Source organism: Petromyzon marinus, unplaced genomic scaffold, assembly GCF_048934315.1.
Source record: "Petromyzon marinus isolate PM22_M1 ecotype Great Lakes invasive population unplaced genomic scaffold, UKy_Petmar_22M1.pri1.0 PM_G_Scaffold_6, whole genome shotgun sequence".
Taxonomy (NCBI): Eukaryota; Metazoa; Chordata; class Hyperoartia; order Petromyzontiformes; family Petromyzontidae; genus Petromyzon; species Petromyzon marinus.
In genome coordinates, this window is record NW_027423013.1 from 6007460 (window position 1) to 6030931 (window position 23472).

A 23472-nucleotide genomic window follows, 5' to 3' on the forward strand; every position below is an offset into this window, starting at 1 on the left:
CGAGATAGTAAAACTTGAGGAGCCACTCGGTGTCGGCTAGCTCAGGATGCCCGACGCCTTTCATTTCAAGGAAAGTCCGGATTTCGTTCAGGCAAGCCGCAAAACGGCTAAGCACCTTCCCTCTTGACAACCAACGCACATTGCTGTGCAAAAGCAGACCAGGATAGTTATTTACAACTTCATCCAGCAGTGTTTTAAACTGGCGATCATTTAAGGCTCGGGCAACAATAAAGTTGATCACACGAATGACCAGCGACATCACTTCGCCAAACTGCCTGTCACACATCTGAGCACAAAGTGCCTCCTGGTGTATAATGCAATGGAAACTTAGGATGGGTCTATTTTCATGTTCACGGAGAAGCGCCACAAATCCTTTGTTTTTCCCCACCATACACGGAGCACCATCAGTACACACTGAGAGAAGTTTATCCATAGGTAGACTTTTTTCTTGAGCAAACTCCATGAAAGACTTGAATAAATCCTCACCTCTTGTGGACCCTTTTAATGGCAGAACAGCAAGACTTTCTTCGCGCAGTGTGTCACCAACAGCATATCTTGCAATCACGCTGAACTGCGACAAATGGCTCACGTCTGTTGACTCATCCAAAGCCAGAGAAAAGAACGGCGCTGCATTTATGTCCTTCACTTGCGTTTCCTCCACTTTGTTTGCCATCACGATGGTACGATCATGAACAGTTCTTGCCGACAGAGGCATGTCTTGTATCCGTTTGATTATCTTGTCTTTGTTCGGAAGATCATCAAAAAGTTCATTGGCTACATCCAGCATGAACGTTTTAGCATACTCGCCATCTGTGAATGGTTTTCCGTTCCTCACTATTGCTAAAGAACCAGCAAAGCTAGCCGAATTATAGTCACCTTGCCGGGTCCATACGCGGAGTTGCTGCTGGCTAGCTTGCACCCTGCTCATAAGCTCTTGGCACGCTTTCTTTCTGCTGTCTCCCGCAGGGTATTTTGATGCAAAGGTAGCGTGGCGCGTGTCGAAGTGCCGCTTTACATTCGACCGTTTCAACGATGTAATTTTGTCATTGCAAATTAGACACACCGCAGAACCCGCTCTCTCCACAAAGGCGAATTCTTCGGTCCATTCGTCCTGAAATGTACGATACTCGTCGTCTTTTTTTCTTTTCGCCATCTTCTTCGTCGAAGGGTTAGCTTTGAGCTAATGACCGAGCAGACGCAGTCTCAGACTGATTAAAAAGGGGGCGTTTACCTGTTTTACCCAGCAACGGCAAACGTAGGCCAGTATCATCCAATTAAAATAATGGACAATTGCTCCTGCAGCCCTGAACAGGACATGCGCAGTGAAAAATCGATGGATGGATTAAAACAAGTGAGAATATTTAGTTTTATCTGCGAGCCATATGCAATCATCAAAAGAGCCACATCTGGCTCGCGAGCCATAGGTTCCCGACCCCTGGTCTATAATGTAGGCTGTAGTAATGGTTATTAAGTATGGTGAGTGTACTGACAGTCTATAATGTAGACTGTAGCCTAGTTATTAAGTATGGTGAGTTTACTGACAGTCTATAATGTAGACTGTAGCCTGGTTATTAAGCTGAGTGTACTGACAGTCTATAATGTAGACTGTAGTAATGGTTATTTATTATGGTGAGTGTACTGACAGTCTATAATGTAGACTAGTAATGGTTATTAAGTATGGTGAGTTTACTGACAGTCTATAATGTAGACTGTAGTAATGGTTATTAACCTGAGTGAGTGTACTGACAGTCTATAATGTAGACTGTAGCCTGGTTCTTAACCTTGGTGAGTGTACTGACAGTCTATAATGTAGACTAGTAATGGTTATTAACCTGAGTGAGTGTACTGACAGTCTATAATGTAGACTGTAGCCTGGTTATTCAGCTGGGTGAGTGTACTGACAGTCTATAATGTAGACTGTAGCCTGGTTATTAAGAATGGTGCGTGTACTGACAGTCTATAATGTAGACTGTAGTAATAGTTATTAAGTATGGTGAGTGTACTGACAGTCTATAATGTAGACTGTAGTAATGATTATTAAGTATGGTGAGTGTACTGACAGTCTAGAATGTAGACTGTAGCCTGGTTATTCAGCTGGGTGAGTGTACTGACAGTCTATAATGTAGACTGTAGTAATGGTTATTAAGTATGGTGAGTGTACTGACAGTCTATAATGTAGACTGTAGCCTGGTTATTAAGTATGGTGAGTGTATTGACAGTCTATAATGTAGACTGTAGTAATGGTTATTAAGCTGAATGAGTGTACTGACAGTCTATAATGTAGACTGTAGTAATGGTTATTAAGTATGGTGAGTGTACTGGCAGTCTATAATGTAGACTGTAGCCTGGTTATTAAGTATGGTGAGTGTACTGACAGTCTATAATGTAGACTGTAGCCTGGTTATTAAGTATGGTGAGTGTACTGACAGTCTATAATGTAGACTGTAGTAATGGTTATTAAGTATGGTGAGTGTACTGACAGTCTATAATGTAGACTGTAGCCTGGTTATTAAGTATGGTGAGTGTACTGACAGTCTATAATGTAGACTGTAGTAATGGTTATTAAGCTGAATGAGTGTACTGACAGTCTATAATGTAGACTGTAGTAATGGTTATTAAGTATGGTGAGTGTACTGGCAGTCTATAATGTAGACTGTAGTAATGGTTATTAAGTATGGTGAGTGTACTGACAGTCTAGAATGTAGACTGTAGCCTGGTTATTAAGTATGGTGAGTGTACTGACAGTCTATAATGTAGACTGTAGCCTGGTTATTAAGTATGGTGAGTGTACTGACAGTCTATAATGTAGACTGTAGCCTGGTTATTAAGTATGGTGAGTGTACTAACAGTCTATAATGTAGACTGTAGCCTGGTTATTAAGTATGGTGAGTGTACTGACAGCCTATATTGTAGACTGTAGTAATGGTTATTAAGCTGAATGAGTGTACTGACAGTCTATAATGTAGACTGTTGTAATGGTTATTAAGTATGGTGAGTGTACTGGCAGTCTATAATGTAGACTGTAGTAATGGTTATTAAGTATGGTGAGTGTACTGACAGTCTATAATGTAGACTGTAGTAATGGTTATTAAGCTGAGTCAGTGTACTGGCAGTCTATAATGTAGACTGTAGCGGTACGTAGCTAACCGTGCTAATTGTGTTTTGGTTGCATTTTGCACAATTATAATCGTACAATATGGCACCAATCTTTAGCACGAATGTTCAGTTTTATCCTGAACATTCAGCTCTGACACTTTCAGTGAATACCTGAAATGATTTCCATTGAGAATGTCAATCTCTTGACGCTTAAGGGGAAAATACCCCGGTGGGTTATGACCACGCGATGCCTCGCATTCACCAAGACAATGCAGTGAATGTGCTAGGGGAAAGTAAGCACATTAAGAGCAAATATCCTAAAAAATTTTTTTTTATAAAACTTGACCATAACGTACTCTTTGGCTTTTTCGGTGAAGTCACATAACGGCCAGCATGGTTTTTTTTCCCTCCAAATGTTTTTGTAATCTGTGCACATGACCTGATGAAACGAATAACCTTTTTTATTTAAATAACCCACGTGACAGATCCAACTCATCTCTCTTCTTAAACTATAAACTAGTTTTCTATTTTATTGTACAAGGTAAGGACCACTGAGCTATGTAGCGTTTTTTCACAAGCGACCTGCCCATCACAAATGAAAGCTCAACACAAAGTGACTTAATCGTGTGGAAATGTATTGCAGTTAAATATTTTAAATGCGTGATGTTAATTCTAAATCTGGAGGGGGGGAAACCGGAGGAACCAGAAACAAATCCACGTGACCACGAGGCGAGAGACACTCACACTCCAAATATACTACCAGCAGCTCCACTGTCAACAACAACAACCGCAGTTCGCCACCAAGTGGCGGTGACGTCACCACGACGCTTGTGCCAGGCCATGTGCACCTTGAGGCCACGTGAAATGTCGAACGCCCGCTGGCAGGAGGTCACGGGGCAGACCCAGGTGCCACGGGTCGACTGACTGAGACGACTGGCTGATGCACCACCTGTGCCCCCTACTGTGCCAACTTGCTGTCCTCAACGGATGGCACCTCAGCCAGCCAATCACAGTGGGTGACTTCCTCCAATATTTGAGGCACCGCAACCTCAGCAGGGTCATCCCCACTTTGTCCCACGTTTTCCTGGCTGAGGGATTTCCCCTTTCCCAGGACCTCAGGAATGCTCAGAAAATCTGCAAACCTGTTCCTGGGGGTCGGATATTGGATCACCGTTCTTTCCCCTAATGACGGTAATAGGTGTGGCGCTGCAGGTTACTTTTTTGATGGAGTTAAATAGAGATTTGTGATCGCGGGCCACTGAGGCAGACTCCATCTCCTCAGCAACCCGCGACCACCACCCATCCTTGCAGCGCCTCACGGCTCCCCGAACCTCCGAGCGAAGGCTGCGGTAAGCCTCCTCATTCTCCGACGTGGGACGCTGTAGCCGATGAGAGTGGGCCTGTCGATTTTTCTCAGCCAGCTTGAACACCTCCTCTTGTCAGCCAGGGTCTCTGGGGAGGTCTGGACCGTGTACCCAAATGCAGCCATTGCAACTACATGAGCTACAGTCCTAAACCTCGCCCATTTCCCCTCGACATCAAGAGGAGTGGGAGACGATGCCAATCCCAGCCGCAAGCGATGATGAAATTCTCGTTTGTAACTTTCATCAGCTAGCTGAGACCATGCCACTAAGGGTTTGAATGGGGTCCTGGGTGTACACCCACCACCGGAGTGGAAGAATTGCAGGTGCATCTTACAGATGACAAGTCGATGGTCAGTGGGCAGATCAGCTCCACGGTCGGTCCTGGTGTCAAGGACATGGGCTCGCATTCGCTGTTCCGTCACTATGTAGTCCAGCAGATGTTCTTGCTTGGACCCGGCATGCATCCATGATGTGGTGTGGATGCTCCGATGCCGGAACAGTGTGTTGGTAATTACAAGCCCATGGGTTGCACAAAAATTTAGCAGCCTCCTGCCGTTGTTATTGAGCTGATCTGCCCGATGCCTTCCAATTACTCCAGACCAGGTGCCAGCATCATGACTAACTTGGGCATTGAAGTCACCCAACAAGATGACTATCCCGAGGGGCCACTTTAGCCAGCACCTGTGACAGGAGGTCATAGAAGGCATTTGACTCATTGGCCTTGCTTGCATCCCTCCACGGATGTTCGTCTTTGGTGGGGGCATAAGTTACCATGACCACCACTCCTCGCCTGTGGTTGATGGGAAGGCGAGCCCAAAGTAGCCTGGAGCTTACAGCTTCCCACACCTCATCACCACGCTCCCACAGCCCTTCATTCTTTTATTCAGAAAAAGAGCCACACCCTGTTGTTTGGCAGTCTCCTGCCCCGTATAGAGGACTGTCCACCCCTCATGGTGGCAGGAGCCAGAGCCGGTCCACAGGACCTCCTTATTACCACAGAGATCCAGGCGGTACCGGTCCAGCTCTTGACAGAGGAGTGGCAGCCTCTCCTCCGCAGTGAGCATTCGAACATTCCACGTGGCCACACGTAGTGTTTTTTTTGTTGTTTTTGGAGGAGCCCCGAGAGGAAGGATTCAGTCTCCTGGCTCCGCCAAATGGGGTTTGGTCAGGAGACGTCATAGACGCCTGTCCCCCCGGGGCCTCCGGCACAAGCTTATTTATAAAATGTTGTGGTCGTGGTTTAGTGGTAATTAATTGGAGGTGGAGGGGTTTCCAGCCCTTCACACCTGTCCAGAGCCCCCACTTAGCCACTGTGGTGGTTACAAACGCCATGAGGGGAAAGGCCAATCCGAATTGGCCCTCCCCCCCGGCACTGCCCACGGCAGCATTGCCCGTCCGGCACCACAAGGAGGTAGGGGGTTGTTTTGCCGGACACCACCACCATTACCACCACTACTACCACCAACACTACCACCACCATTACACCACCACTACTACCACCACCACTAGCACCACCACCACTTCCACCACTTCCACCATTACCACCACTACTACCATACACTACCATCACTACCACCACCACCATTACCACCACTACTACCAGCAACACTACCACCACCATTACACCACCACTACTACCACCACCACTAGCACCATCACCACCACCACTTCTACCGCCACTTCCACCATTACCACCACCACCACCACTACTACCATACACTACCATCACTACCACCAATACCACCACCACCACTACTACCGTACACTACAATCACTACCATCACCACCACCATTACCAACATCACTACAATCACTGACCACCACCGCTACCACCAATACCACCACCACTACCAGGACGTTTGCGTGCTGAATGCTGGAATCTGATCCCGCGTCTCCTCCCTCTCCTCCGGCCCTCCCCCCTCACCAGTGGCCTCCCAGACGGCCTCCCCCGGCCCGGGCCCCGGCCCCGGCCATGGCCACGGCCGCCCCCTCCGTGAGGGCTCGCTCCTCCTGGCCCATCCGGGTGCCCAAGCGCTCCGCGGACGACGCCGGAGGAGGAGGAGCCGAGTCCCACGCGGCGCCCTCCAAGGTCGCTCGCCCGCTCCACGACGACGACGCTGGGGGGCCGGGGCCCGCGCCGGGGCCTCCCCTCCACGACCGTCATCTTCGTCGCCCCGTGACGTTCCGGGCTCTCGAGGGGGGGCGCCGCTGCCGGGAGACTCCGGTGGCGGCGGCGCCCCCCCAGGAGAGCTCCCGCGGTGGCGGCGGCGGCGCCCGGCCGACGCCGGGAATCGGCCCGAGGGTCGCCCCGAAGCGCGGAGACGGCGGCGGAGAGTCGGGGCCGGCGCTCGGTGCCGACGAGTCGGCGGGCAAGGAGGAGGCGGAGGCGGAGAGACGCAGGGAGGCCGCGGTTGGACCGCGTGCGGCGTGGAAGAGACACTTCGACTTTTGGTGGCAGGGCGTGGGCAGGAGGGCGAGCAGCAGGATGGGCGGAGGAGGCGGAGCGAGAGGAGGAGGAGGGGAAGAGGAGGCCGAGGCGGTGATGAAGGCGGAGGAGGAAGAGGAGGAGGTTTTGGCCGGGCGGTCGCTGCTAAGCAAGCGGCGGGAGGTGGCGGCGGCGGCGGATTGCCCGGCGGGACCGAATCCCGATCCCTGCCCGGGCTCCTCTACCTGCCGCGCTCCTCCGCCTCCTCCGCCTCCTCCGCCTCCTCCGCCTCCTCCGTCGCCGCCGGCTCCTCTTCTGCCGCCGCCGCCGCCACCGGCGCCGGCGGTCGCGGGCAAGCGGCGCTCGGCCCCGCGTGGGGCGACGTTCCACTTCTCCTCGCTGATGCCGCGGCCGCTGGCTGAGCCGCCGCCGCCCACCGAGAGGCGCCGGGGTCGCGCCCTGGAGAAGCAGCGGCAGCGACGGAAACAAACTCAGCAACAATACCGGCAGCAGAGAGCGTCGTCGTCGTCATCCAGCTGTTGGTCGTTCTCGGACGCATCGTCGTTGTCGTCGTCTTCATCATCGTCGTCGTCATCGCCGGAGGAGGTGGTGGAGGGGGACGAGGCGAAGGAGCGGAGGGACGAGGAGGAGGAGGTGGTGGTAGATGACGAGGTGAAGGAGCGGAGGGACGACGAGGAGGAGGTGGTGGTGGAGGGTAACGAGGTGAAGGAGCGGAGGGACGAGGAGGAGGAGGAGGTGGTGGTGGAGGGTGACGAGGCGAAGGAGCGGAGGGACGAGGAGGAGGAGGAGGGGGAGGTGGTGGTGGAGGGTGACGAGGTGAAGAAGCGGACGGACGATGAGGAGGAGGAGGGGGAGGTGGTGGTGGAGGGTGACGAGGTGAAGGAGCGGAGGGACGACAAGGAGGAGGAGGTGGTGGAGTCTACAGGGGGCGTCCGCAGGCTGCTGCTGAAGTTTCGCGCCAGCCGCCTGCAGCCGAGCGTCGACAGAGCACGAGACGAGGAGGAGGCGGCGGACAACGAGGAGGAGGAAGAAGAAGAAGAGGAGGAGGAGGAGGGGACTACGGAGATCACGCAGTGCAGCCGATGATGGCGACTGCAAGTCGGGCGACGGGGTGGAGGAGGAGGAGAGGGTGGCGAGTCTCAAGAGGGTGGAGGAGTGCCGGATTCTCAAGCAGATAGACGACATCATGGCTGAGATACACCAGCTGGAGGGGAGATGCAGGGTGAGGAGGAGCAGATGAGGTGTAGGGTGGTGAGGAGGGGCTGGGTGGTGAGGTGTAGGGTGGTGAGGAGGGGCTGGGTGGTGAGGTGTAGGGTGGTGAGGAGGAGCAGATGAGGTGTAGGGTGGTGAGGAGGGGCTGGGTGGTGAGGTGTAGGGTGGTGAGGTGGGACTGGGTGGTGGGTCTTCCTCTGGATTTGGAAACTCGACAGATATAACATCGATTTGGATTGGATGATTTTTTTCTTTCAGCCAGATTAAAATATGAGCGTGGGGAAGTCATCTACATCATTAGACCTCCTTTGGCAGTACCAAAATATAATAATAGGGGTTTTTCCCCTTTTTTCTGGCAACAAACTGAAACCTTTTTACAAGGATTTATATTACAGCATTAACCACAATACCTGCAGTCAAAATGCAAGCAAAAAACACGCACTATGATAATATATATGTGGAATTGTCCTTGAAACCGCTTGTTCCACACCAAGGGACGGCTTTCTTGAGAGCCTCGACCCAATTGGTGCTCGACCAGAGGACGCCAAAAGGTTTCAGTTTTCTTGCCACAAAAAAAGGGGAAACCCCTATGATGTGGAAGTCCTCGTTTCTGCCACTCAGTTGAGTACATCCAGCATCGTTTCTCCAAAAAACACGACTCTCAGTGAATGCTCTCGATGAATTTGACTTGCTTTTGTCTGAACACCCTGGCTGTGAAGTCGTATCGACGGCTGGGTGTCTGGCCGAATGAAAGTTATTATTATTTTTGTTTTATCTCAGGCCAAGCTGGATTACATGTAAAGGTAATAAATAAGTCGGGGACATCCATACGCTTGAACGTATGACATGGCACCTTGAGCATATTTGTGCATGCGTCTAGGGCTTCCTGTGAACGTAGCAGACGCCTGGATGCTACAAGGGGGGGGGGGGGATGATGTAACGCCATTGTTGGGCTGTATGCGTATTACCACGGGAGCTGACCTGTAATAGCGGACATGTGTCAGCAGGGGGTGGTGTACAGACCAGGTGTGACGAACAGGGCCCCCAGACCCCAAGATGGGGGGGGGGGGGGCTGGGGGATGTTCCAGGGCCCCCTAGAGAGTTCCAGAAGGCTTGGCCAGGGGCGGAGAGACCCTGGAACGGGGATAAAAGCCGGACCCCTGAACGGGTTTGGCGGTCCTCGTCCACCTGAAGCTCTGAAGAAGTCTCTGAGCGCTATCCAAGGTCGCTCGCCCGCTCCACGACGACGACGCTGGGGGGCCGGGGCCCGCGCCGGGGCCTCCCCTCCACGACCGTCATCTTCGTCGCCCCGTGACGTTCCGGGCTCTCGAGGGGGGGCGCCGCTGCCGGGAGACTCCGGTGGCGGCGGCGCCCCCCCAGGAGAGCTCCCGCGGTGGCGGCGGCGGCGCCCGGCCGACGCCGGGAATCGGCCCGAGGGTCGCCCCGAAGCGCGGAGACGGCGGCGGAGAGTCGGGGCCGGCGCTCGGTGCCGACGAGTCGGCGGGCAAGGAGGAGGCGGAGGCGGAGAGACGCAGGGAGGCCGCGGTTGGACCGCGTGCGGCGTGGAAGAGACACTTCGACTTTTGGTGGCAGGGCGTGGGCAGGAGGGCGAGCAGCAGGATGGGCGGAGGAGGCGGAGCGAGAGGAGGAGGAGGGGAAGAGGAGGCCGAGGCGGTGATGAAGGCGGAGGAGGAAGAGGAGGAGGTTTTGGCCGGGCGGTCGCTGCTAAGCAAGCGGCGGGAGGTGGCGGCGGCGGCGGATTGCCCGGCGGGACCGAATCCCGATCCCTGCCCGGGCTCCTCTACCTGCCGCGCTCCTCCGCCTCCTCCGCCTCCTCCGCCTCCTCCGTCGCCGCCGGCTCCTCTTCTGCCGCCGCCGCCGCCACCGGCGCCGGCGGTCGCGGGCAAGCGGCGCTCGGCCCCGCGTGGGGCGACGTTCCACTTCTCCTCGCTGATGCCGCGGCCGCTGGCTGAGCCGCCGCCGCCCACCGAGAGGCGCCGGGGTCGCGCCCTGGAGAAGCAGCGGCAGCGACGGAAACAAACTCAGCAACAATACCGGCAGCAGAGAGCGTCGTCGTCGTCATCCAGCTGTTGGTCGTTCTCGGACGCATCGTCGTTGTCGTCGTCTTCATCATCGTCGTCGTCATCGCCGGAGGAGGTGGTGGAGGGGGACGAGGCGAAGGAGCGGAGGGACGAGGAGGAGGAGGTGGTGGTAGATGACGAGGTGAAGGAGCGGAGGGACGACGAGGAGGAGGTGGTGGTGGAGGGTAACGAGGTGAAGGAGCGGAGGGACGAGGAGGAGGAGGAGGTGGTGGTGGAGGGTGACGAGGCGAAGGAGCGGAGGGACGAGGAGGAGGAGGAGGGGGAGGTGGTGGTGGAGGGTGACGAGGTGAAGAAGCGGACGGACGATGAGGAGGAGGAGGGGGAGGTGGTGGTGGAGGGTGACGAGGTGAAGGAGCGGAGGGACGACAAGGAGGAGGAGGTGGTGGAGTCTACAGGGGGCGTCCGCAGGCTGCTGCTGAAGTTTCGCGCCAGCCGCCTGCAGCCGAGCGTCGACAGAGCACGAGACGAGGAGGAGGCGGCGGACAACGAGGAGGAGGAAGAAGAAGAAGAGGAGGAGGAGGAGGGGACTACGGAGATCACGCAGTGCAGCCGATGATGGCGACTGCAAGTCGGGCGACGGGGTGGAGGAGGAGGAGAGGGTGGCGAGTCTCAAGAGGGTGGAGGAGTGCCGGATTCTCAAGCAGATAGACGACATCATGGCTGAGATACACCAGCTGGAGGGGAGATGCAGGGTGAGGAGGAGCAGATGAGGTGTAGGGTGGTGAGGAGGGGCTGGGTGGTGAGGTGTAGGGTGGTGAGGAGGGGCTGGGTGGTGAGGTGTAGGGTGGTGAGGAGGAGCAGATGAGGTGTAGGGTGGTGAGGAGGGGCTGGGTGGTGAGGTGTAGGGTGGTGAGGTGGGACTGGGTGGTGGGTCTTCCTCTGGATTTGGAAACTCGACAGATATAACATCGATTTGGATTGGATGATTTTTTTCTTTCAGCCAGATTAAAATATGAGCGTGGGGAAGTCATCTACATCATTAGACCTCCTTTGGCAGTACCAAAATATAATAATAGGGGTTTTTCCCCTTTTTTCTGGCAACAAACTGAAACCTTTTTACAAGGATTTATATTACAGCATTAACCACAATACCTGCAGTCAAAATGCAAGCAAAAAACACGCACTATGATAATATATATGTGGAATTGTCCTTGAAACCGCTTGTTCCACACCAAGGGACGGCTTTCTTGAGAGCCTCGACCCAATTGGTGCTCGACCAGAGGACGCCAAAAGGTTTCAGTTTTCTTGCCACAAAAAAAGGGGAAACCCCTATGATGTGGAAGTCCTCGTTTCTGCCACTCAGTTGAGTACATCCAGCATCGTTTCTCCAAAAAACACGACTCTCAGTGAATGCTCTCGATGAATTTGACTTGCTTTTGTCTGAACACCCTGGCTGTGAAGTCGTATCGACGGCTGGGTGTCTGGCCGAATGAAAGTTATTATTATTTTTGTTTTATCTCAGGCCAAGCTGGATTACATGTAAAGGTAATAAATAAGTCGGGGACATCCATACGCTTGAACGTATGACATGGCACCTTGAGCATATTTGTGCATGCGTCTAGGGCTTCCTGTGAACGTAGCAGACGCCTGGATGCTACAAGGGGGGGGGGGGGATGATGTAACGCCATTGTTGGGCTGTATGCGTATTACCACGGGAGCTGACCTGTAATAGCGGACATGTGTCAGCAGGGGGTGGTGTACAGACCAGGTGTGACGAACAGGGCCCCCAGACCCCAAGATGGGGGGGGGGGGGGGCTGGGGGATGTTCCAGGGCCCCCTAGAGAGTTCCAGAAGGCTTGGCCAGGGGCGGAGAGACCCTGGAACGGGGATAAAAGCCGGACCCCTGAACGGGTTTGGCGGTCCTCGTCCACCTGAAGCTCTGAAGAAGTCTCTGAGCGCTACCCTGAAGACCCTGAAGACCCTGAAGCGAAGAGCCCAGTGACCCTGGCTAGGGTCGGGTTCAGACATAACCAGTGTAGGGTTAGCGCTAGAACCAGAGTAAGGGCACCGTAGTGTGGAGGGACTGCCTCCTGAGGTTATCGGCTGTGAGGGGTCGTCACCCCTCTGTGCTGTGGTTCCCTTGTTGAATAAACGTGTTGCCTCCAGCGAACCGTCTCGCCTCGTCTTGGACCCACTGCACGTGTAACCTGTGGTAATGAAACCTCTTGTCGCAAAAAATTAGCGGCGTGCGAACGTGAAAGGTGTTAACGAAGTAAAAATAAATTTTGATTTTAAGCTTTCGTGACTGCTAGGAATTCATGTTCTTGGTTCTTTCGGTAAAGTCACCACGTAGAAGGGAAATAATACAATAATAAAAATATAAAACAATACAATTCTCACGACGTTTCAACTGCAACACAAGCAATCGTCGTCAGGTGTGAAAACCACAACAAGAAAAATAATAAAAATATAAAATAAAAATTCTCACAACGTTTCGACTGCAACACAAGCATTCATCATCAGGTGTGAAAACCACAGCAAGAAAATTTGAAAAAAGTGGCGTTTTTTTAACGTTAGCACCACGGAGAGCGATTTGACAGTCATTCAGATGGACGAGCCCATCTATGTTCGGGATAGAGGAGGGGGGAGACGAAAATAATGGATGCGGTCTGAAAGCCACCATAAGTGTGAACAATCATTTAAGACCCGAAATGGTTTATCAAATCCTTCCAATGATTGCTAAGCCAGAATTCCTTCCTCTCGGTTGAAATTGTCTCTGTGTATATGTGGATAGCCTCATGAACGAATCTCTCATGGTAGCCAGATGGATTGCAAAGAACCTCCGTCTTGGAGAAGTCAATGTCATGTGAGCCTACTGAATAATAACAGTGATCTGCCACGGCCGAGGTGTTGGTCCTACCGTTTTTTAGGTCTGCATTCTGTTCACGAATGAGGTCCGAGACATGTCGTTTAGTTTCTCCAATGTAACTACTACCACAGAGGCAACTTAGTTTGTAGACGCCAGGGTACTGTATGTCCGGAATCACATCTTTTACAGACGGAACCAGATCACGGATTTTATGTAATGTGTTGAAACGGAACTGGATCTTGTCTTTAGTCAAGATTTTGGAGATCTCTTTTGTGATCCCCGCAATGTAGGGTAAAGTGATGGTTTTGAAAGTCTCCTCAAGAGGGTCCTTCTTCATGGTTGGAGTGATAGCTTTGCGGATTGTGTAGTCGGAGTAACCATTAGCCTTAAGAGCTTGGTGTACGTGCTTGAGTTCACTGGCTATGTGTTCCTGGTCGGATATGCATTGGGCTCTATGGTGCAGAGTCTTGATGAGGGAATTCTTCTGGGATGGATGGTGGTGGGAATCCGGTTTCAGGTAAGCATCCGTATGGGTAGCTTTCCCGTAGACAGAGTGGCTCATTGAACCATCATTTTTTTTTACCAATTCCACTTTACAGTAAAATTGTAGACACGGCACAATATATACTTCTGAATCTTTATTTTTACCAACATTTAAAAAAAATATTCTCCGTTAAGGCAAAATTCTGAAATATTGGATTTTTTACCAAGCCTTGTGAATTCACCTTGTATCTGAACAAGTTAAATTTGTGCAAATATTTGTTTTCAAACGTAAAAATAACAGACATTGCTTACAAATATCAGCTCTATGTTTTCAAGTAAATACATTTTGGGTAGTGAATAAATTATAGTCTAAATAAGCTACACATGACGAATTGTAGGCAATTATAGTTATAATCAAATACATTTTTAAACAATCACGTGGTCCCTGTAGTCGCCGTTAGAGACAATCTGCTTGAAACAGTTTATCAACATATATACGAATACATTGATTCGAATAAGCAGAGTTAATTTCCTATTTATGGCATGCCAGTTATGTGTCAGTTTTCAATATTAACATCACCTTATAAAAGAATAACATTTAAAATACGCACAGAGAAGTATTCATTCGTAATTATTGACAGGCATATTAACAAAATTGAATTGCTGCAGTGAAATATACTGCATCAGGTTACATCGTATTAAGAAGCTATTTTAAAAATACGCACCGCCTGCTTAACAGTGTATGTACAACAAACTATTGTAGTGTCATTCAAAACGAGTAGGCCATTGCATGCTTGCATCTGGGTCAAAATGTAGCAAATTCTAAACATTGCCAACAAATAATAGATCACGGAGTTTAGATCGCAACACAAACAATCGTCATCAGGTGGGACAACCACAGCAGCAAGACAACTGCTGAAGTAGGCGCCTACTTCAGCGTCTTCTTCTTGCTGTGGTTGTCCCACCTGATGACGATTGCTTGTGTTGTGATATAAACGCCGTGATCTGTTATGTTTCTACCCACGTGGTGACTTTACCGAAATAACTTGAGAGTGTGGATTCCTGCAGTCACAAAAGCTTCGAATCAAGATTGCCGACAAACTACACAACTGAGATGATGCATCAATCATCGCCCCCTACTGACAGGCTCTTGTCCACATGCAGGCCGGTGCAGGGCCACCACCTTGTGCCACACAGGGGCAGCTGCTACCTGGGGATGCCCTTCGAGCATCTCAGACGAGATACGAAACTCCGAGTTGCCGAGGCGATTAAGCAAGCACCATGTAAAAGCAATTATCATTAGAACATCGTGAATGCTTGGGAGCGTATTGGCTCTCGCTCCTGGTCAGAGATTGACCCAACCCACAGGTCCACAAAGACTGGCCGCTCGCTCTTACTCTGCAGGTTAAACCTAGGAATTGAGTGTTCAACTTCACATTCTTGTCATTAAAGGCCTGTGACAAAGGTGCATCTATTGGAGCGACATCGTCTCTGGCTTACACATCTACCGGGTCTCCACTTGACTTTGTATTGTCTAGGAAGTCCACCCACACCTCCACTTCCACAAACTGCTGAGAGTTGCCTCGCTCTGCCTCACAGTCAGAATTCTCCTCCTGCTTCACGTTGCCTCCATCGATTAGAAGGTCCCATTTTGGAGTTGAATCTTCATCTTCACATTTCACCTTCACTTCTTCACATTTCACCATCACTTCTTCACATTTCACCTTCACTTCTTCGCTCTTCACCATCACTTCTTCCCTCTTCACCATCACCTCTTCATATTTCACCTCGATACCTTTAAAAGTGTCCAAGCTGGAATTTTCTTCCGGTTCTTGTTTAATGAGGGATGGGCTCATGGTGGCACTTTGACTTTCACAAGTGGATTTCAGACTCCACTCCTTGCAGATCTTCTGATGCTTCTGTGTTCTCTGGTGTACTTGAAGATTTGATGAATCTGCAAACGCCTTCCCACACACACTGCACTTGAAGGGTTTCTCTCCCGTGTGTGTTCTCTGGTGTACTACAAGAGATGAACGTGCAAATGCCTTCACGCACACACTGCACTTGAAGGGTTTCTCTCCTGTGTGTGTTCTCTGGTGTTCTACAAGAAGAGATGAACGTGGAAACGCCTTCAAGCACACACTGCACTTGAAGGGTTTCTCTCCTGTGTGTGTCCTCTGGTGTATTACAAGAGCAGATGAATATGCAAACGCCTTTCCACACACACTGCACTTGAAGGGTTTCTCTCCTGTGTGTGTTCTCTGGTGTGCTACAAGAGTACATGAATGTGCAAACGCCTTCACACACACACTGCACTTGAAGGGTTTCTCTCCCGTGTGTGTTCTCTGGTGTGTTACAAGAGCAGATGACCGTGAAAATGCCTTCCCACACACACTGCACTTGAAGGGTTTCTCTCCCGTGTGTGTTCTCTGGTGTTCTACAAGAAGAGATGAACGTGGAAACGCCTTTAAGCACACACTGCACTTGAAGGGTTTCTCTCCTGTGTGTGTCCTCTGGTGTATTACAAGAGCAGATGAATATGCAAACGCCTTTCCACACACACTGCACTTGAAGGGTTTCTCTCCTGTGTGTGTTCTCTGGTGTGCTACAAGAGTACATGAATGTGCAAACGCCTTCACACACACACTGCACTTGAAGGGTTTCTCTCCCGTGTGTGTTCTCTGGTGTGTTACAAGAGCAGATGACCGTGAAAATGCCTTCCCACACACTGCACTTGAAGGGTTTCTCTCCTGTGTGAGTTCTCTTGTGCCGTGTCAAATCTCCAGTCCGATCCGTGCTGTATGCACACCAGTCGCATTGTTGACTTGTCCTACCGAGCTGCGCTGAGTGCATTTGCTCCATCAGACCAATTCTGCAGAGGAAGCGTCAGAGGAAGCGTCAGCTGCAGACAGAAAAAAATAATATCCACACCATCTACACGTCAGTATCGATGCACAGAGGAAAGCATACATACACAGTAACACGTGTGTCTATACTTATTCATATATTCATGATATAGTGGAAAAGTGTCCCAAATTCATCACATGGGCTGTTATGGCACACAATGAGAGGGCAAATGGTTATAAACATGCCTGGAAGCCCTCGTATCTTCAAAATGAATGTTCACCAAAAACTCCGAGCACACAATTATAGCTGTCTGGCTACAAAAGGAATATTTATGAGAGCTAAATTCAGCTGACATAGCAAAGGGTGTTGAAAACAATACTATTTGTCTTCTTTGGTTCTTTCGGTAAAGTCACGTAGAATGAGAATAAAATAATAAATTGATAAAATAAAATAACACAATAATATTCTCACGACGTTTCGGCCACAACACAAGCGGCCTTCATCAGGTGAAGGGAGCGAGACTGTCTGGTAGGACAGCGCTGGAGTGAGAGAGCCACGTTCAGATCACGGCTTTTAAGCTGTGTGAGAGGAACAAAGAGCCTTCACGAAGGAATTAGCATAAAATTTAGCATTGAAAAGGCTGAATGATTAGCTTGTGACTGGTCAAAGAAATAGCTATGTTAAAAGTTAAAGCATACACATCCGCAGAGGCACCCATTGTTAAAAGGAATTAGCATAGAATTTAGCATTGAAATAGCTAAATTAAGGCATTCGCTTGTAACTGCTACAGAAATAGTTACGTTGAAGTCAGAGCATACACATTCACCGAGGCACTTAGTACAAATCAAAACAGGAGAATTTAGCATTGAAATAACTAGGCGAATTTAGCATTGAAATAACTGGGTGATTTGCTAGTGACTGGTCACAGAAATGACTACAAATCTGAGCTATTCACAGTACTATATAGTGAACCAATAAAAACTAAAATATAAATTACCTTCATGTTATCAATAAACTCTATATTCTCCAATCAGCTAAGCTACCAACCATGAGTCGTTATATATCACAATGCTATATGGCGAAAAAATGGGTGGATTCTTACCCTCAAATTTCCGTACCACAGATAGCTACGGGCCCCATTCAGACGGACGAGTTCGTCCATGGTCGGAACAGAGGAGGGGGAAAGAGACAGCTGCGAAGCCCTAGTATACTCCATGTTGTAAACCATACCATTAACCGTGGTGTGAGAGGTATTAAGAGGCAATGCTGGCGAAAGAGCTGCGGTCTGAAGGTCATCGTAAAATTACAATTAATTAAGAACAGAAATGATTTAACACATCTTTCCAGTGGTTACTGAGCCTGAATCCATCTTCTCGGTTGAAATTGTCTCTGTGCTTGTATATGTGAATGGCCTCATGAACGAATCTCTCATGGTAGCCAGTTGGTTTGCAAAGAACCTCCGTCTTGGAGAAGTCAATGTCATGTGAGCCCACTGAATTGTAACAGTGATCTGCCACGGCAGAGGAGTTCGTCTTACCGTGTTTCAAGTCTGCTTTATGTTCGCGGATGCGATCCGAGATATGTCTTTTGGTTTCTCCAATGTAGCTACTACCACAGAGGCACTTTAGTTTGTAAACGCCCGGGTACTGTATGTCTGGAAGAGCATCTTTTACAGATGGAACTAAATCACGGATTTTGTGTACTGTGTTGAATCGGACCTGGATCTTGTGTTTATTCAGGATTTTGGAGATCTTTTTAGTGACCCCTGCAATGTAGGGTAAGGTGATGGTTTTGAGTGGCTTGAGTCACATCTCTGCAGACGTAGCAAGATCTGAAATCGCTGCAACCCTCAAAAACGCTAAGTTGCCACCTAGCAACATCAGCAAAGACGAACGTTTTGAATTATCTCAATTAAAAAAGAGGGATGATATTGTCGTTCTCTCAGCCGACAAAGGCAATGCCACTGTCATCATGGACAAAACAGAATATAACAACAAAATTCAAGAACTACTCAACGATGGCAGCTATACAAAAATAAAAAGAGATCCCACCAACAGCCTGGTCACCAAAACGAACAAAATTATCTCTGATTCAACAGCATTAATTGATGAGAACAAACAGTTCTTGTTGAAACCCTCTGCTGCCAGACCACCAAGATTATATGGCCTTCCAAAGATACACAAAGAAGATACACCCCTTCGTCCCATCGTCTCTACTATCAGCTCCCCCACCTACAAACTGGCACGTTTTCTGGCTGATATACTGCGACCTTTCACTGGAAAAACCACCTCTGCGGTACTAAATTCTACTCACCTGGTATCGACAATCAAAGACATTTCCCTGTCCCCAAACGACCTGCTTGTCAGTTTTGATGTGGTGTCCTTGTTCACCAAAGTCCCGGTACCTGACACCATCGCTATCATTGAAGACCTGGTTCATCAAGGACTGCATACTGATGTACCCCCCTGGTGAGACATTGCTTAACCAACACATACTTCACCTGGAATGGAACTTTCTACAAACAAACTGAGGGCACCCCAATGGGCTCCCCCCTATCTCCGGTTGTAGCCAACGTATTCATGGAAAAATTTGAAACTGACGCCATCCAGACTGCCACTCTACGCCCGACCTTATGGAAGAGGTACGTTGATGACACCTTTGTCATCTGGCCACATGGCCAGCCTGCTCTAGACCAATTCCGCGACCACATCAATTCCATACACCCAGCCATCAGATTTACCATGGAGGTCGAAAAAGATGGCAAACTACCCTTTCTGGATGTCTTAATTAAAAGGAGACATGATGGTTCAATGAGCCACTCTGTCTACAGGAAAGCTACCCATACAGATGCTTACTTGAAACCAGATTCCCACCACCATCCATCCCAGAAGAACTGCCTCATCAAGACTCTATACCATAGAGCCCAATGCATTTCCGACCAGGAACACATTACCAGTGAACTCAAACACGTACACCAGGCTCTCAGGGCTAATGGCTACTCCGACTACACAATCCGCAAAGCCATCACTCCAGTCATGAAGAAGGATCCTCTTGTGGAGCCACTCAAAACCATCACCTTACCCTACATTGCAGGGGTCACTAAAAAGATCTCCAAAATCCTGAATAAACACAAGATCCAGGTCCGATTCAACACAGTACACAAAATCCGTGATTTAGTTCCATCTGTAAAAGATGCTCTTCCAGACATACAGTACCCGGGCGTTTACAAACTAAAGTGCCTCTGTGGTAGTAGCTACATTGGAGAAACCAAAAGACATATCTCGGATCGCATCCGCGAACATAAAGCAGACTTGAAACACGGTAAGACGAACTCCTCTGCCGTGGCAGATCACTGTTACAATTCAGTGGGCTCACATGACATTGACTTCTCCAAGACGGAGGTTCTTTGCAAACCAACTGGCTACCATGAGAGATTCGTTCATGAGGCCATTCACATATACAAGCACAGAGACAATTTCAACCGAGAAGATGGATTCAGGCTCAGTAACCACTGGAAAGATGTGTTAAATCATTTCTGTTCTTAATTAATTGTAATTTTACGATGACCTTCAGACCGCAGCTCTTTCGCCAGCATTGCCTCTTAATACCTCTCACACCACGGTTAATGGTATGGTTTACAACATGGAGTATACTAGGGCTTCGCAGCTGTCTCTTTCCCCCTCCTCTGTTCCGACCATGGACGAACTCGTCCGTCTGAATGGGACCCGTAGCTATCCGTGGTACGGAAATTTGAGGGTAAGAATCCACCCATTTTTTCGCCATATAGCATTGTGATATATAACGACTTATGGTTGGTAGCTTAGCTGATTGGAGAATATAGAGTTTATTGATAACATGAAGGTAATTTATATTTTAGTTTTTATTGGTTCACTATATAGTACTGTGAATAGCTCAGATTTGTAGTCATTTCTGTGACCAGTCACTAGCAAATCACCCAGTTATTTCAATGCTAAATTCGCCTAGTTATTTCAATGCTAAATTCTCCTGTTTTGATTTGTACTAAGTGCCTCGGTGAATGTGTATGCTCTGACTTCAACGTAACTATTTCTGTAGCAGTTACAAGCGAATGCCTTAATTTAGCTATTTCAATGCTAAATTCTATGCTAATTCCTTTTAACAATGGGTGCCTCTGCGGATGTGTATGCTTTAACTTTTAACATAGCTATTTCTTTGACCAGTCACAAGCTAATCATTCAGCCTTTTCAATGCTAAATTTTATGCTAATTCCTTCGTCAAGGCTCTTTGTTCCTCTCACACAGCTTAAAAGCCGTGATCTGAACGTGGCTCTCTCACTCCAGCGCTGTCCTACCAGACAGTCTCGCTCCCTTCACCTGATGAAGGCCGCTTGTGTTGTGGCCAAAACGTCGTGAGAATATTATTGTGTTATTTTATTTTATCAATTTATTATTTTATTCTCATTCTACGTGACTTTACCGAAAGAACCAAAGAAGATGAATCATTGCAGTCACGAAAGCTTTAAATCGAAATACTATTTGTGTTAGGCAGAAATTCATAAATTAATGTTCAATCACAACTTAGAGGTGTGAATCCAGGCTCAGATGTCCTTGAATGCTGGGATGAACAGTTCCGACTTCAGCTGCATGTGCGTGCTGTGTTCACCTCCTGTTTCCATTCTTACAAAGAGTTCCAGAGGAAAACAAAAGTAAACTATTGTTTTGATATAACCTCCGTGTTCAATAGAGTTGATAGACTTTACTGCAAACACAAACTTGACACTGTCACACACTGGCGGTGGCGTGTCCAGAATCATGCCTGGCCACCTTCATCTGCTCAGCATTAATGCTTCCTCACTACACCAAGTAATTAATCGAGGATCAACGAACATAGCCGAGGCTAACTGGAGTTTGCGTGTCTCTCTCCGTGGTGAGATGTTAACTACCTCACCTGGTGTACAGGAAGTCGTGGGTTTGATCCCGACCGTGACGCCTGCTGTATATTTGGAGTTTGCACATCTCTCCGTATAGCGTCTTTGACCGATAGACATTGACACACGTATTCTTGTTTCTTTCAGCAAAGTTACGTAGACAGAAAATAACAATAACAGATAATACAATTACATTAAATTAAGACCACTTGTGTTGCGATCAAAACGACGTCAGTTTTTTTAGCTTTATTTACAATTTTTTAAATTATTTTTATTTTCTGTTATTTTCATTAAATTTTCTATCTATGTGACTTTACCGAAAGAACCAAAAATATTAATTCCTGCAGTAACCAAAGTTTTAAGTCAAAACATTCACACACGTTGACAAAGCCTCACCTTGTGTTGTTGTGGGCAGGTCGCTTCTGATAACAAGAGCGGTATAGCAGCTCAAGCGGGCTTGGCCTTGTGAAAAATATAAAAACTGCGTGAATATTTACAATAAAACAAAGCTACAAAGTGGTGATCCGGGTGAAGGCAAATTAAACTTAAAGCGAGATAATTAAAGTGAATGCAATCAGGCGAGGGCAGGAGGCAAGGCCACCGCGTGGCTAGGCCCCGCGTTGTAAAGTTCCAACTTGGACATCGATTCCCATGCTCGCTGCTACTCAACTGACATCCCTACGAGAGAGAGCGAGGCTCTACCTTGGTAAACAACAACCACCACCACCAGCACAACAACCACAATCGCAATGAGAATTTCTCACCTCGGATTTCAGTGCAGGAAGCGATAGCTTCCTGTTACCTCGTGACGTCACGCAGCAGCAGGTGACATGACGTCACATCCGAGATACGAGACACGCTCCTCCCACAATGAGCGGTCTGTAACTTACTATATTAGAGAATGAATAAATTATGTTAATGTACCATCCGTTATGTCGTGAGTGCTGAACCCGTCGCAATAAACTCGCGAGGGCTTTAACGAGTACATTATGTTAATGAGCCGCCAGTCACTGGGCGTAGCTTTGCCCAAATAAGGATTGGCAATGGAACGATATCGGCAGTGACCCCAGCGGAGGTGACGTCACGCTCAAGAACGCGGTGGATGGGGGAGGGGTAAATACTTTGGTGACATGACGTCACTGGCAAGGTACACCACCCCATGGCGTTTCACGCTAATGAAGTAATGCTGAGTGGTGACGTCACAGAGCGGGGTTGGAGTTTAAGTTGATTTAGATTCATTTTACATTGCTCCCTCCCTTGGGTGCGTGGGCTCAGCTGCAACAACGTGGACATTATTGTGTGTACACTGTGTGTGTGTGTACACTGTGTGTGTGTATACTGTGTGTATACACTGTGTGTGTACACTGTGTGTATACACTATGTGTGTGTGTACACTGTATACACTGTGTGTATACAGTGTACACTGTGTGTATACACTGTGTGTGTGTACACAATGTGTGTGTACACTGTGTGTGTTTACACTGTGTGTGTGTACACTGAGTGTGTGTAGGTGTTCACGCCACGTCCCTTTCTCTGTGTGTGTACACTCTGTGTGTGTGTACACTGAGTGTGTGTAGGTGTTCACGCCACGTCCCTTTCTCTGTCACCATTTTAATTCTGGGCCAAAGAGGTCCCGCAAATGTAAACATTTTCTGTTTAAAATGTAACACGAACATAACAAACAATGAATTATATTCTTGGTTCTTTCGGTAAAGTCACGTTGAAGGGAAACAATAAAAATATATAAAATAATAAAATTCTCACGACGTTTCGACTGTAACACAAGCAGTCATCATCAGGTGTCAAAACCAACGGCAAGAAACATTTGAAAGAAGTGGCGGTTTGTATTTATTTTTAAACGTTAGCGCCACGGAGAGTGATTTGGAAGGTATTCAGATGGACGAGTCCATCTATGTTCGGAAAAGAGGAGGGGGGAGACGAAAAATTAATGTATGCTGTCTGAAAGCCACCGTAAGCGTGAACAATCAAAAGACCCGAAATGGTTTATCAAATCCTTCCAATGATTGCTAAGCCAGAATTCCTTCCTCTCGGTTGAAATTGTCTCTGTGCTTGTATATGTGGATAGCCTCATGAACGAATCTCTCATGGTAGCCAGATGGATTGCAGAGAACCTCCGTCTTGGAGAAGTCAATGTCATGTGAGCCTACTGAATTATAACAGTGATCTGCCACGGCCGAGGTGTTGGT

At 48.7% G+C, this 23472-nt stretch overlaps 1 protein-coding gene across 1 annotated transcript in view; it reads left to right on the plus strand.

Moving 5' to 3' along the window:
- Positions 1-23472, plus strand: part of LOC142918276 (uncharacterized) — a 69350-nt gene that overhangs the window by 16101 nt on the left and 29777 nt on the right. The window contains exon 2 of the mRNA XM_076062411.1: positions 6388-7815. Coding sequence (XP_075918526.1) covers positions 6388-7815 — 1428 coding nt within the window. The remainder of the gene's footprint in view (positions 1-6387; positions 7816-23472) is intronic.